Source organism: Sceloporus undulatus, chromosome 4 (genome assembly GCF_019175285.1).
Source record: "Sceloporus undulatus isolate JIND9_A2432 ecotype Alabama chromosome 4, SceUnd_v1.1, whole genome shotgun sequence".
Lineage (NCBI taxonomy): Eukaryota > Metazoa > Chordata > Lepidosauria > Squamata > Phrynosomatidae > Sceloporus > Sceloporus undulatus.
Genome location: NC_056525.1, coordinates 140,008,119 through 140,019,764, shown reverse-complemented (window position 1 = coordinate 140,019,764; position 11,646 = coordinate 140,008,119). Strand labels below are relative to the sequence as shown.

At 45.2% G+C, this 11,646-nt stretch overlaps 1 protein-coding gene across 2 annotated transcripts; it reads left to right on the top strand.

The window, feature by feature from the left end:
- The first annotated feature begins 2,468 nt into the window (after positions 1 to 2,468).
- Positions 2,469 to 6,461, top strand: THBD (thrombomodulin). Of its 2 annotated transcripts, none has more exons than XR_006103783.1 (2): positions 2,469 to 4,434; positions 4,583 to 6,461. XR_006103783.1 is itself a non-coding variant. In XM_042466038.1 (2 exons), the coding sequence occupies exon 1, from the start codon at positions 2,564 to 2,566 to the stop codon at positions 4,382 to 4,384; it is 1,821 nt and encodes a 606-aa protein (XP_042321972.1). In that variant the 5' UTR covers positions 2,469 to 2,563; the 3' UTR covers positions 4,385 to 4,429; positions 4,586 to 6,461. The 2 variants fall into 2 exon arrangements, 1 of the variants encoding a protein (XP_042321972.1); XM_042466038.1 differs by having other exon boundaries at positions 2,469 to 4,429; positions 4,586 to 6,461.
- Positions 6,462 to 11,646: the final 5,185 nt, after the last annotated feature.

The following is an 11,646-nucleotide window of genomic DNA, read 5'->3' as shown; positions in this document are numbered from 1 at the left end:
TACAGACAGGCCAAAATAAAACTGCTTTGGGTCACTTTGGAGGTATGCTGTTTAAATGATGCATGCGTCCTATGAGTCTGGAAGCTGCGCCAAAGCCGTATTCCAGTCTTAAGGACTGGACCACAGCTTTGGCACAGCTTCTGGCCTCTTAGGATGCATGCATCATTTAAACAGCATACCTCCAAAGTGACCCAAAGCAGTTTTATTTTGGCCTGTCTGTATGGGCCCTAAGTCTCCAGGGTCCAGGGCAACAAAATATATTACAAGGGGGGGTGTCTCTGATAAAGAAAAGGGAAGAACCACTGATCAATACTTTATGAAAAGCTATTTTTTCCTGGTCTTTCCAAGACTTGTTTCGTAGCCTAGTCTATTGCCTCTCCTGCTGCCATCCTAAGAGTGCCACAACTCTCTCCCTGTTGCTTTGATCATTGTCAGAGACAAAGCAGATTGTTAGATATCTGGTTACCTTAGTCTTCCATGTGTAATATTCCTTATCTTTCGTTACTCTTCTTGATGCTCTCTGGATCCCTTTCCAAATGTTCCTGAAAACAAAAGACACCACTGCAACTAGTAGTTTTCTGTGGCTCTTTGAGTGATGTTGTTTCCACATTGCACAATTATGGCAGTTTTGATACTAGTTGAAGTGCCATGGCTTCATTCTGCAGAATCCTGGGGTTTGTAGTTTGATGAGGCACCAGAGCTCTGGCAGAGAATTCTAAATTCCTAACCCTAAACTATAGACTGCGGGATTCCACATGGCACAGCCAAAGTGATATCAAACTGATCTAAGTGTATAGTGTGGAAGAGACTTTTCTGTGCATTTTGAAATGCAGCTGTGAGGGCATCTTGAAAATCTTTCCTCCCTCCTCCCTTGATAATGCAGATCTTCTGCATGCAAATGTGCTATAAGACTTCCTAACATTCAGGATCTTGTCCAGTTCTTGTATAGCTGCCCTCCCCACTCCTAGCCGCCTTATTTCATGACTCCAGTCTCCATTCTAATCAATGTTTGAGAGAAAGAGCTATCCTTAAACCCAACCGCATGCCTCCTGAACTTCACCTCCCTCTTAAGCAGCCTGTTAGAATCATAGAATCGTAGAGTTGGAAGAGACCCCAAGGGCCATCCAGTCCAACTCCATTCTGCCATGCAGGAACTCTCAGTCAAAGCATTCCTGACAGATGGCCATCCAGCCTCTGCTTAAAGACTTCCAAGGAGGGAGATTCCACTGTACTCCGAGGAAGGAGTGTGTTTAACTGTTGAACAGCCCTTACTGTCAGGAAATTCTTCCTAATGTTGAGGTGGAATCTCTTTTCCTGGAGCTTGCATCCATTGTTCCAGATCCTAGTCTCTGGAGCAGCAGAAAACGAGTTTGCTCCCTCCTCAATATGACATCCCTTCAAGTATTTAAACAGGGCTATCATATCAACCCTTAACCTTCTCTTCTCCAGGCTAAACACCCCCAGCTCCCTGAGTCTTTCCTCATAAGGCATGATTTCCAGACCCTTCACCATTTTAGTTGCCCTCCTTTGGACACGCTCCAGTTTCTCAATGTCCTTTTTGAACTGTGGTGCCCAGAACTGGACACAATATTCCAGGTAAGGCCTGGAATGGAAGACATGACGACCTGACTACTGTTGTAGCCTGGCCATGGTGACTGATGGGCAGGAGAGTCCGACCCACCAGGTTCGAGGTGGGCTCCATTGGTCGGGAACGTCAGCCACAAGGATGGGAAGAAGGATGGAGGAGGGGATACTCAAGGAGCGGTACCAAGCAAGGGATATCCTTTCATCTGGGAACTATGGGAGGCGATGTGTGGATGCTCCTCGGGCAGCATCTGAGGGCACTGCTCCTCTCTGGGTTGGCACCTTCGGAAGCGAAGCCAAGGAAAGCCCTCCCTTCGTTGAAAGGAAAGCTCCCGGGCGGCTCACAAGAGGCTACTTTGCACTGGGGGAAGTGACCACAACTTCCTAACTCTCTTAGGCTGCATCCACACTGGAGAAATAACCTGGTTTGGCACCGCTTTAACTTGTTGTCTGACTCTTTGCTATGGAATTCTGGGAGTTGGAGTTTGTTGTGGGGCCCAGAGCGGACTCCAACAAACTCCAACTCCCAGAATTCCATAGCAAAGAGTCAGACAACAAGTTAAAGCGGTGCCAAACAGGGTTCAAGTCCTTTTTTTATTCGTCTGGCCCTGGGCTAAGCCAGAGAGGCCCAGAGTGGCTCAACCCAGTCCCGGCGGAATAGAAATACATTCTATGATGCTGGTTGTCCTTATTCTGCCGGTCTCCCTCAGTCTGAGGAGGAAGGGCCAGGCAGGAGGAGCCCGCCAAAAAGCCTGAGGGAGGCCGGGGGTCGGCAGGGAGGGGCCCATTGTTCCTTCTGCGGCGCTCCTTGGGCTTGGCCTCCTTTTCTCTCCTCCTCATAATAGAGAGACCCGCCTTTTTGCTTGTCCCATTTCCACCGACGGGAGGGACCCTGGCCTCGGGGGAGAAAGCCTCCCGGGCGGCGCTTCCCTTCTCCTCCCGCTTCCCGACCCCTTCCTCCTCCTCCTCCTCCTCCTCCATGGAGGGCAGTATAAGGGCCAGGCTTTGCTCGCACTGGGGAAGCGACCCCCTTGTTGTGCTGCCGCCGGCCATGTGGCTCCTGCGGCTCTGCCTCTTCGCCCTGACGGGAGCCGGACCTCTGGCCGGACCGACGCCGAGGGGCCCAACCACGCCGGGCCCGAGCCCTTCCGCCTTTGCCCAGTGCCTGGAAGGGGCCTGCTTCGCCTTGTTTTGGGCGCCTCGGACTTTCCCTGAGGCCAGCCTGGAGTGCCAAGCCAACGGCGGCCACCTCATGAGCGTCCGCTCCACCGTGGCCGCCGAGGCCATCGCCCTCCTCTTCCAGAGGGGCTCCGCAGCGGGGAGGGCTTGGCTGGGCTTGCGGCTGCCGGAGGGCTCCTGTCGGGAGGCGGGGAAGCGTCTGAGAGGCTTCCAGTGGGTCTCCGGCGAGGAGCGGAGCGACTACGCGGCCTGGGCCGACTCCGTTGGGGCAGAGGAGGACCCTCTTTGTGGGGGAGCCCCCCTTTGCGTGGTAGTAACCCCGGGGCTGCTGTGGGAGGAGCAGCGCTGCCAGTCTCCCGCCGAGGGCTTCCTCTGCGAGTACAGCTACCCAGGCGGCACCTGCGGCCCCTTGAACCCAGGACCCGCCGCCTCGGAGCAGGAAGAGGAGGAGGAGATGCTGGTGGTCTACCGGACCCCCTTCGGCGCCCGGGAGAGCGACCTTCTGGCCTTGCCCCCCGGGAGCAGCGCCCTTCTGCCCAACCTGGGCCTCTCCCTCGAGTGCAGGCCCCAGCCAGAGGGCTCTCCCAAGTGGGCCTCCGCTTCCCGGGGGGCCTGGGACTGTCGGCTGGAGAACGGCGGCTGCCAGGGCCACTGCCACTCCGGCGGAGAACAAGGGCAGCCTTACTGCTCCTGCCCCGAGGGCAGCGCTTTGCTGGAGGAGGACCGACGGGGCTGCGGCTCCCCTTGCGCCCTTTTGGGCTGCGAACACCACTGCGTCCCCGAGGGCCCCTCTTCTTCCTCGGCCAGCTGCATGTGCTGGGAAGGGTTCGCCTTAGCCGAGGACGGCCGGCGCTGCCTCGACGTCGACGACTGCCAAGCCGAGCCGGGCCCCTGCGAGCAGGAGTGCCTCAACACGGAGGGGGGCTTCCGCTGCCTCTGCTTCCCGGGCTTCGAGGAGGTGGAAGGCAAGTGCCAGGCGGTGCCCAACTGGGGCTGCTTCGACCTGGGCTGCCAGCAGGACTGCGCCGTCGTCGGAGGGAGCCCCCGCTGCCTCTGCTTCGAGGGCTACGCGCCGGACCCCGAGAAGCCCCAGCAGTGCCTCATGGTCTGCAACCAGAGCCAGTGCCCGCCCCGATGCGACCCCCACACCGGCCACGACTGCCACTGCCCTAACGGCTTCATCCTCGACGTGAGAGACGACGACAGCAAAGTCTGCGAAGACATCAGTGAATGTGACTCCGGCTACTGCGGGGAACTGGAGTGTGTCAACACCCCAGGCAGCTACTACTGCCTCTGCCCCAATGGACACTTTGTCCAAGATGCCAAACTGTGTGAGGAACCAGAAGGGGACATAGAAGGGTCTGGGGAGATTGACTTGGACCCCAGGAGCCCAGTTGCCACCCTGGTGCCGCCAAAGGAAGGCAGTCGCCGAGGGATGCTGGTGGGCACCATTGTGAGTGCCACCTTGATGGGGGTGGTGCTAGTCGCCATCCTGGGCTACTTGGTCAAGAAGCATCGCTCTGCCCAGTCCAGAAAGGGTGGCACATGCCAGCAACCTGAGTCTGGGGTGGTGCTGCAGCATGTCAGCTCAAACAGTGCTTCTCCTGGGCTGAAAATGTAGCAAGAGGCTTTCTGTTTGAGAGGGGATGGGAGAGGGTTTAAAAACAAAAACTGGATCAGAGTATAGGTTTTTTGTGGGTTTTTCAGGCTCTGTGGCCATCTTCTAGAAGAGTTTATTCCTGATGTTTCACCAGCATCTGTGGCTGGCATCTTCAGAGAAACATCTGGAATAAACTCTACTAGAACATGGCCACAAAGCCTGAAAAACCCACAAAAAACTATGGATGCCATCCATGAAAGCCTTTGCCTGGATCAGAGTAGTTACCAGTTCCAAGGACAATCCCAGTGCAGATGTTATTTTTGTAATGGCTCTCTGAGGGAACAGTGGAGACAGTTTCCTCCTGAACTTCCTGGAAGTTGTTCCCAGTCCTGGACTGAAAGTAGTGTGGGACTGGATAAGGTTCGCAAGGGAAGAAACAAGATGCAGCAGAACAGCATTCAGACTGCATTCAGCTATAACATTTGTGATTTGGTTTTTTTTATCGCCGGGATGCGTTCAGGCTTCAAAAATCAAATTTCTCATATACAAACACCCCAAGATCCACCAAGAATGTAGTTGAAGACATGCCTTGAATAGTTCAGAGCCTGGAGATTTGCACCAGAACTGAACAGAGCTCACAGTTCCTCTGCCTCAATCTTCGTTTTCTTTTTTTCCATTAATATAATTTAAAAGTTGGGAGAGCTAACTTTGTTCCTTCCTTCCTTCCTTCCTTCCTTCCTTCTTTCTTTCTTTTGCTGTTGTTAAAACAATTGGGAGCCAAAATGTTTGTGGATCTGCAGATTCTCCATGCATCCTAGACCTTTGATCTACCTTCTGTCCACCCCTGATCTATCAAAGACAATGTTATACCAACATTTAAAACTGAGGAAACCTGGTGATCTGGAACAGCTAATAATAGCCCCTTCTTCTAAAACTGACTTTTGTGAGGAGCTCTCTTGTTCTCCCCAAAAACATTTTAAAACCAAGGTGTTTGCAATATCCATAGTTTAATATTCTATGCAATGTTCCTGGCATGTTTTGAGTCTCCTTCGGGCATCTGAAATAAGTAATTGCCTGCAAAGTTTGTGTCAAATCAACCATCTCGGATCAACAACACACACTACTGAAAGATTGACAACACTACTGACAAATATGAAGCTGCTCCCCATGTACAGAAATAGGTGTCACACAGGAGATTGCCATTATTAGGTTGTACACCAAGTTTGTACCCTGCCACAGTGGGTTTATGTATTTGGCGCTCTAGGCAGCACATCTGCTTTACTGCAGTGTTTGTACTTTTTCCATTATGTCATCCCAATGAAATCCCTATTTCCCCTTTTCAGTTTCAGGCTGTTTTATTTGTTCTGTGGCAGATTACTCTAATTCTGAGATTTAGAAACAAAAGCTGCTCATTCCCAGTCTTGGATCACGTTCCGGTTGGCATTCAGACACTTTAATTTGGCTGGATTAAATTCCTTTGCTATGATGCTTTTTAATTTTCCTGTTACGAAGAAGCCTTCAGTGGAAATACAACCATGTCCTTTCCTTTGCTTTTCAGTATTATGTTGGGGAACTCTTGAAAACAATGGTTTAATGATCCCAAAAGGGTCCTTCTTGTTTTTGTAAGCGAGATAGAAGTATGTGTACGGTGAGGTTTAAAACTCATTTTAAACCTAAGGGTATCAATTCAATTTCAGAACAAAGTCTGCTAAGGTTAAGCACTTTGGGGGGAGTTAAGTGTATCCTGAACTTCCAGGCCTAGAACTTCATTTAAACTAGTTTCTTCTGAGATCTTTGTCATCTCAAGTGCTGCAGTTGCCTCCTTGAAATGTTACCATAAATCTTGAACACTATAAAACTGGCATTTTTGATGCTGAAAGATGTGACTGTTTTTTTTTTAAATCACTGTTTTAAAAAATGTGGGATGAATGCGAAGAATATTTTTCATCATGTCTTGTAAATTATGCACAGTTGTAAGTATTTATTTATTTATGGGAAACATATCATTGCAAAACCATTTTGCCCTTTCATATGTGGATAATAAAATGCATATATATATAAGATTCCAGTGTGGAAAGTTCTTGCCTTCCAGTGTTAAATAAGACCTATACCAGCTCTTCCAAAGATTGACTCTAGAAAAACATACAGATAAAGCCACACTTGTTTATACCTGATGAAACATATAAGCTGTATTCTTATATACTAACCTAGGAATTTGTACTGTTGAATTCAGTGAAGTGTATAATACTTCTGAATAGACCCACAGAGAATTATGGTATGAGTTTCAAGAAGAAAACACTATCGGTAACCACCAGATGGGTACATTTAGGGATGAAATTAACCACTAGTTGAATCATTTAAAACTTGGGCTGGCTGACAGATTTTAACTGTTGGGTCTGTGATGAGTTAATAGCATACTTGTTTGCTTGTTGCGGCTACTTTGACTCCTATATGTTCCTGCAAATGGAGAAGGATAAATATAGATTTTCCATTTAATAAAGACACAGGTATACCTCAGTTAATAAAATAGATGGTTTTTTTTTTCTGGGAGTTAATTCTTTCACAGAAAATTTAGGAGGAAGAAATAATATGAGAAGAATAAGGAAAAGTTCCTACATCTCAAAAAAGAAAAAGTAGTTGAACGAGTCCCAGTAAACTGTTTATTCAAAACTAACTAGTTGTGATATGAAACAGCTTGGTCAGATAAGCCTTAATAAAAACACTACTAGTAACCACACTGAAGGCTTCTTCCAAAATTCATTCAGGGATGACTTTTTTCTTTCCTCAGCCTCCACTTTTCTTATGATTTTGATTTTGCTGGTTAAATTTATAGATCTATGTTGCTTTAACATGTTGGAGGGAGCGGGTGAGGCAGACTTATCAGCTCTCACCTTTTCTAATTGTTTTGCTGCTTTTACTTGCTCAGTAAGGGATTCTGAAGACAGTTTATCATGCCTACTGAAGGCAATGAAACACAGGAACAGTAGGATAGAGAAGAGTCCCATTCTTTCCCAGCTCAGGCTATATTGCATTGTTTTCTGCAAATGCTGCTTCAGCCAAAAAATGAAAGGGGTGTTGGGCAGGTTTTAAAAGACTCCAGAGCTTCACTATTAGAGGCTTTGTTAACCAAGGTATGCCTTGCATTTCAGACATCATAGAATAAAACTGTAAATTACAGTCATACTAAAGGAAAACCAGACTCTCATAATGCAAATAACCAGAATTAGAATTAGGATGGAGAGGGTGATTGATATAAGCAATAAGCTAACAAAAATTTCCAAATCAAGTCCCCCCCCCTTAAGTTTTGCTGAACAGTCTGGAAGATGTGAAAATAGTGTTTACATTTAGTTCGGCATTTCCATCTGCTATAGGAATATGAAAGACACGAATTCAGATTCAGTCAGGACAAAAATAAAGGCAGAAGTCTGAATGTCATTTATAAATATATTTTACTACTGTTGTTATGCAGTTTCCAGTTGTTTTTAACTTGTGGCATGTAACATATATACTAAAGATGTAGCATGCACTCCTGGTAACCATGTTTTAAAGCAGGACTGTTTGAAAGGGTTGTCCATGAGCCAGTGCTGGTGCAGAAGCCATCATTTCCCAGTCCAAGTAAAGTTCCAAGAAACCTTATGAATAAAGTAAATAATGAAACTAAAGCTAAGGCTCTGAGAGTGGGGATTTGAACCCTGATCTCAAGAGTCCTAATCTAACATCCAAACTACTACAGCATGTTGAGATTTTGTTAGAAAGATGAAAATAAGAAATCAATATTCCATGACCAGAGTAAAAAGTCTTTTCCTATATGATGTTACTCAGAATTAGAACTATGCTCTCCCACATTCGACAGGACTCTCTTAAGAAAATGTATGACAGTGGAGTATTTGCAAGATAGAATGCAGCCCAGTAGTCAGTCCATATGTTATATGTATGCTTCATTTGAGCATGTGCTTTAAAACACTGTGACCAAGATCTGCATGGGATAAATAGCTATGATCCATTCCCCCATCTGACCCCCTAAAACCCATTTTAAAAGCTAGGGAGCTACACTTAATGAAGGAATTCTTCAGCCTGACAGATGTGCTGCCGAAGGATGATGCCTCTAGCCTCCTCCTACCAGTGAACTGCAACAAACTTGTCGCATTGTGGTTCGCCGGAGGGAGAAGTCTGGAAGCATCATCCTTCTGTTCCCGGCTTGCCATTGCAGAACCCCTTTGGTTGGTGTGGCTGCTTGGCTTTTAAGGTGGGTTTTAGGAGGCGTTTGTGATTGTGGTGATAGTGCCACAGTCACAAACATGAACAGCAAAGAGATCATGCATGCTAAAGATACTAAATACTGAGTAAATTTCCAGCCTGCTTCTCAAACTATCTGATGTGGCAGGACTGGACATTTTTTTTCTAATTTGCCAGGGACCAGGACCCTATTTGTACCACATTATTATCATATTCATAAAGTTCCCGGGAACTTTGCTGTGGAGTGGCAGCTGATGGCTTGTGTACTGGTTCATGGACAACCCTTTTAAATAGCTTTAAAACATGGTTCCTAGGAGTAGATGCTACATCTTTAGTATACATGTTACATTAGAGAGTTCAGAACAATGTATGAAGAGCCCATAGACTAGCATGTATTTGATGGAGGTTACTACACAGTGAAAAGACTTTTATATTGCGAGCTTATATTGGATGCCTTTTGACACAATGGAGTTTGCTCCATATGTGAATTGTCAGCCAAAGGTTAGAAACAGTTGTTCTTAATACTTGACAGCATTGGAAATTGTCCACGGTACACACATTTCCCCTCCATTCTTGTTCATAGCTAAACAGGGCGTAGATGTTTTTGAAGGGTCATAAAAACATAATCTGAACAGGCATGACTTGTGAATAAGCATCTACATCACAACACTACTACTATTCCTTACCTCCAAACAGTATCAGGACTTGGGAATTAAACAAGTTTAGTGTGATTTCAAAAACTTGCATAAAATTAATATATGTCCTCCAAATCCTCTCTCTCCAACAGCCCCCTAAAAATGGCAGCTTCGGCATTAAAACTGAGTCCAAACATTTGATGGAATGGTAATATGAAAGCTGTCCAGTGGTGAATCAAGAGTTCAACCCAATTTATTAATCTCCACTTAGATCCTTCTGCAAAAATGTAAGGAATGCAATTATCCTATTTAAGAGCTTGGAAGTAAACTCAATAAAATTAATCTATATAATGCTAATTTATTAAATGCTTCAGTTGCAGTGGGCCCTTGGTATCTGCTGGGGTTTAGTTCCTGTACTCCCTGTGTATACCAATAGATGCTTAAGTCCCATTAAATACAACAGTGGAGTAAAATAGCGTGCCTTATATAACATGATAAAATCAAGGTTTACTATTTGGAATTTATATATACATATTTTAAAATATTTTCAAGGCAAGGATGGTTAAATTTGTGGATAAGGAATCTGTGGATAAGGAGGGCCAATCATATTTTTGAATTATTTTGACTATTGAACATCACTAACATTAATATTTTGAATAATGATTACTATGTTGTGTTAATTTGTTTCATTAAAAGAGGCTGGCCATTTTTGGCTTTAAAAAAAGCAATTTCATTAAAAAAAAAAAAGATTAAAACTGATTCAGAGTTGTCAGCCAGAGAGCCCTTCTTGGGCCTGTCCAAACTACAAGTCCCATAGTATATAGTTATGCCAACTAAAGTGGATTCAAAATTTTATAATTGGACTCTTCTTCATTGGACCCTTGTATCCACTGGGGTTTGGTTCTAGGACCCTGCCACCATGGATATCAAAATCCATGAATGTTCAAGTCTCTTTATATACAATGGTAAGATGGGATCCATTATATAAAATGGCAAAATCAAGGCTTACTTTTGGGAATGTATGCATTAAAAAAAATATTTTCCTTCTGTGCATGTTTGAATCTGTGGATGTAGAAGACCGACTGTAGTATGAAAGGGCCTCAGGAGGTTTTCAGTTTGAATTCTGACACTGTCTGGTCTATTGCCTATGATTTTTTAAATTGTTGTTTCTGAATGTTTAAAAGTGTATCAAAACAGTTTTGCCATGTAGGCACTCAATGTGTACACAGAGAATTATATTAAAAAAGGGTAAGAAAAGGCAGAGTACAAGAACATCTTGTAATTTCAACATAAAGAAGATAAAAGATGGCCGTTGCTAATTTATTTATTTTTATTTTAAAAGCAATACTGCAGGTTAGTTGTTTTATTATATAGGGAAGTGCAATTCAGGCTGAGAAAGAAAGTGAAGAGAAAGAGATGAGTTTCCAAATGTTTTGAAAGACAGGGCAGGGGAAGACCCTCAGTGAAGATGGCAGGTGGGGAGAAAAACAGAACAGAATTGTTTAAAAAAGGAGAGAATCTGATGATATAAAATAACAATCTGTACTTATGGAGCAGAAATATAGGGACATACTGAAAAAGTACAAAGGAAGAACAAGAATGATGAAAAAAATCATCCAAACTTCATGCCAGGCTGCATCTACACTGCAGAATTAATGCCTCAGTGCTATGGAATTGCATGCCTCAATGCTATGGGATACTAGGGCTTGTAGGTTTGTGAGATATTTAGCCTGCTCTGTTAAAGAGCACAGCAAACTACAAATCCCAGGATTCCATAGGATGGAGCCATGGCAGTTAAAGCAGTGTCAAACTGCATTAATTATATAGATGCAGCTCTAGTTTGCTCTGGCGAATTCTAGCAGAATTCTGTTCCTGCTGAGGGGAGATGGTCACCTCTTCATGCCACATTTTGGTGCGCATCCTCAAAGTCTGCTCTCTGGGCAACTGGAAAGCTCTGTGGAGCAACAAGAGAGGTCATGCAGGGGGAAAGAGGAATAGGCTCCCTTCCTACTGAAGAGTGGCTGCACAGACTTCTGGTGCCTGACCTGAATGGAAAGACACCCTGTCCCCTGTTTCTTGTGAAAGAGCAAGACTAGAGGAGACTGGAATAGGTCACAATACTAGCCAAGGCTGTGAGTGGCAGCATTCCAAACAAAATGGATGATTAAACTGGGAAGCATGTGTGATCCCCCAGAGAAATTGGATTGTAGCTCCCAGTATTCTCCACCTCTGTCTAAGCTGGGTAGGGATGATAGATGATTCAGTCCAACAACATATGGTGAGCCACATGATCTCCCCCCACCCAACAATACACAGTGCCTAATAACTTAATATTGATCAACATTTTACACAGAACACGGTAACAGGCTTTTGAATTGGACCAGAGGTAGAGATACTATAGAAAAGAAATAA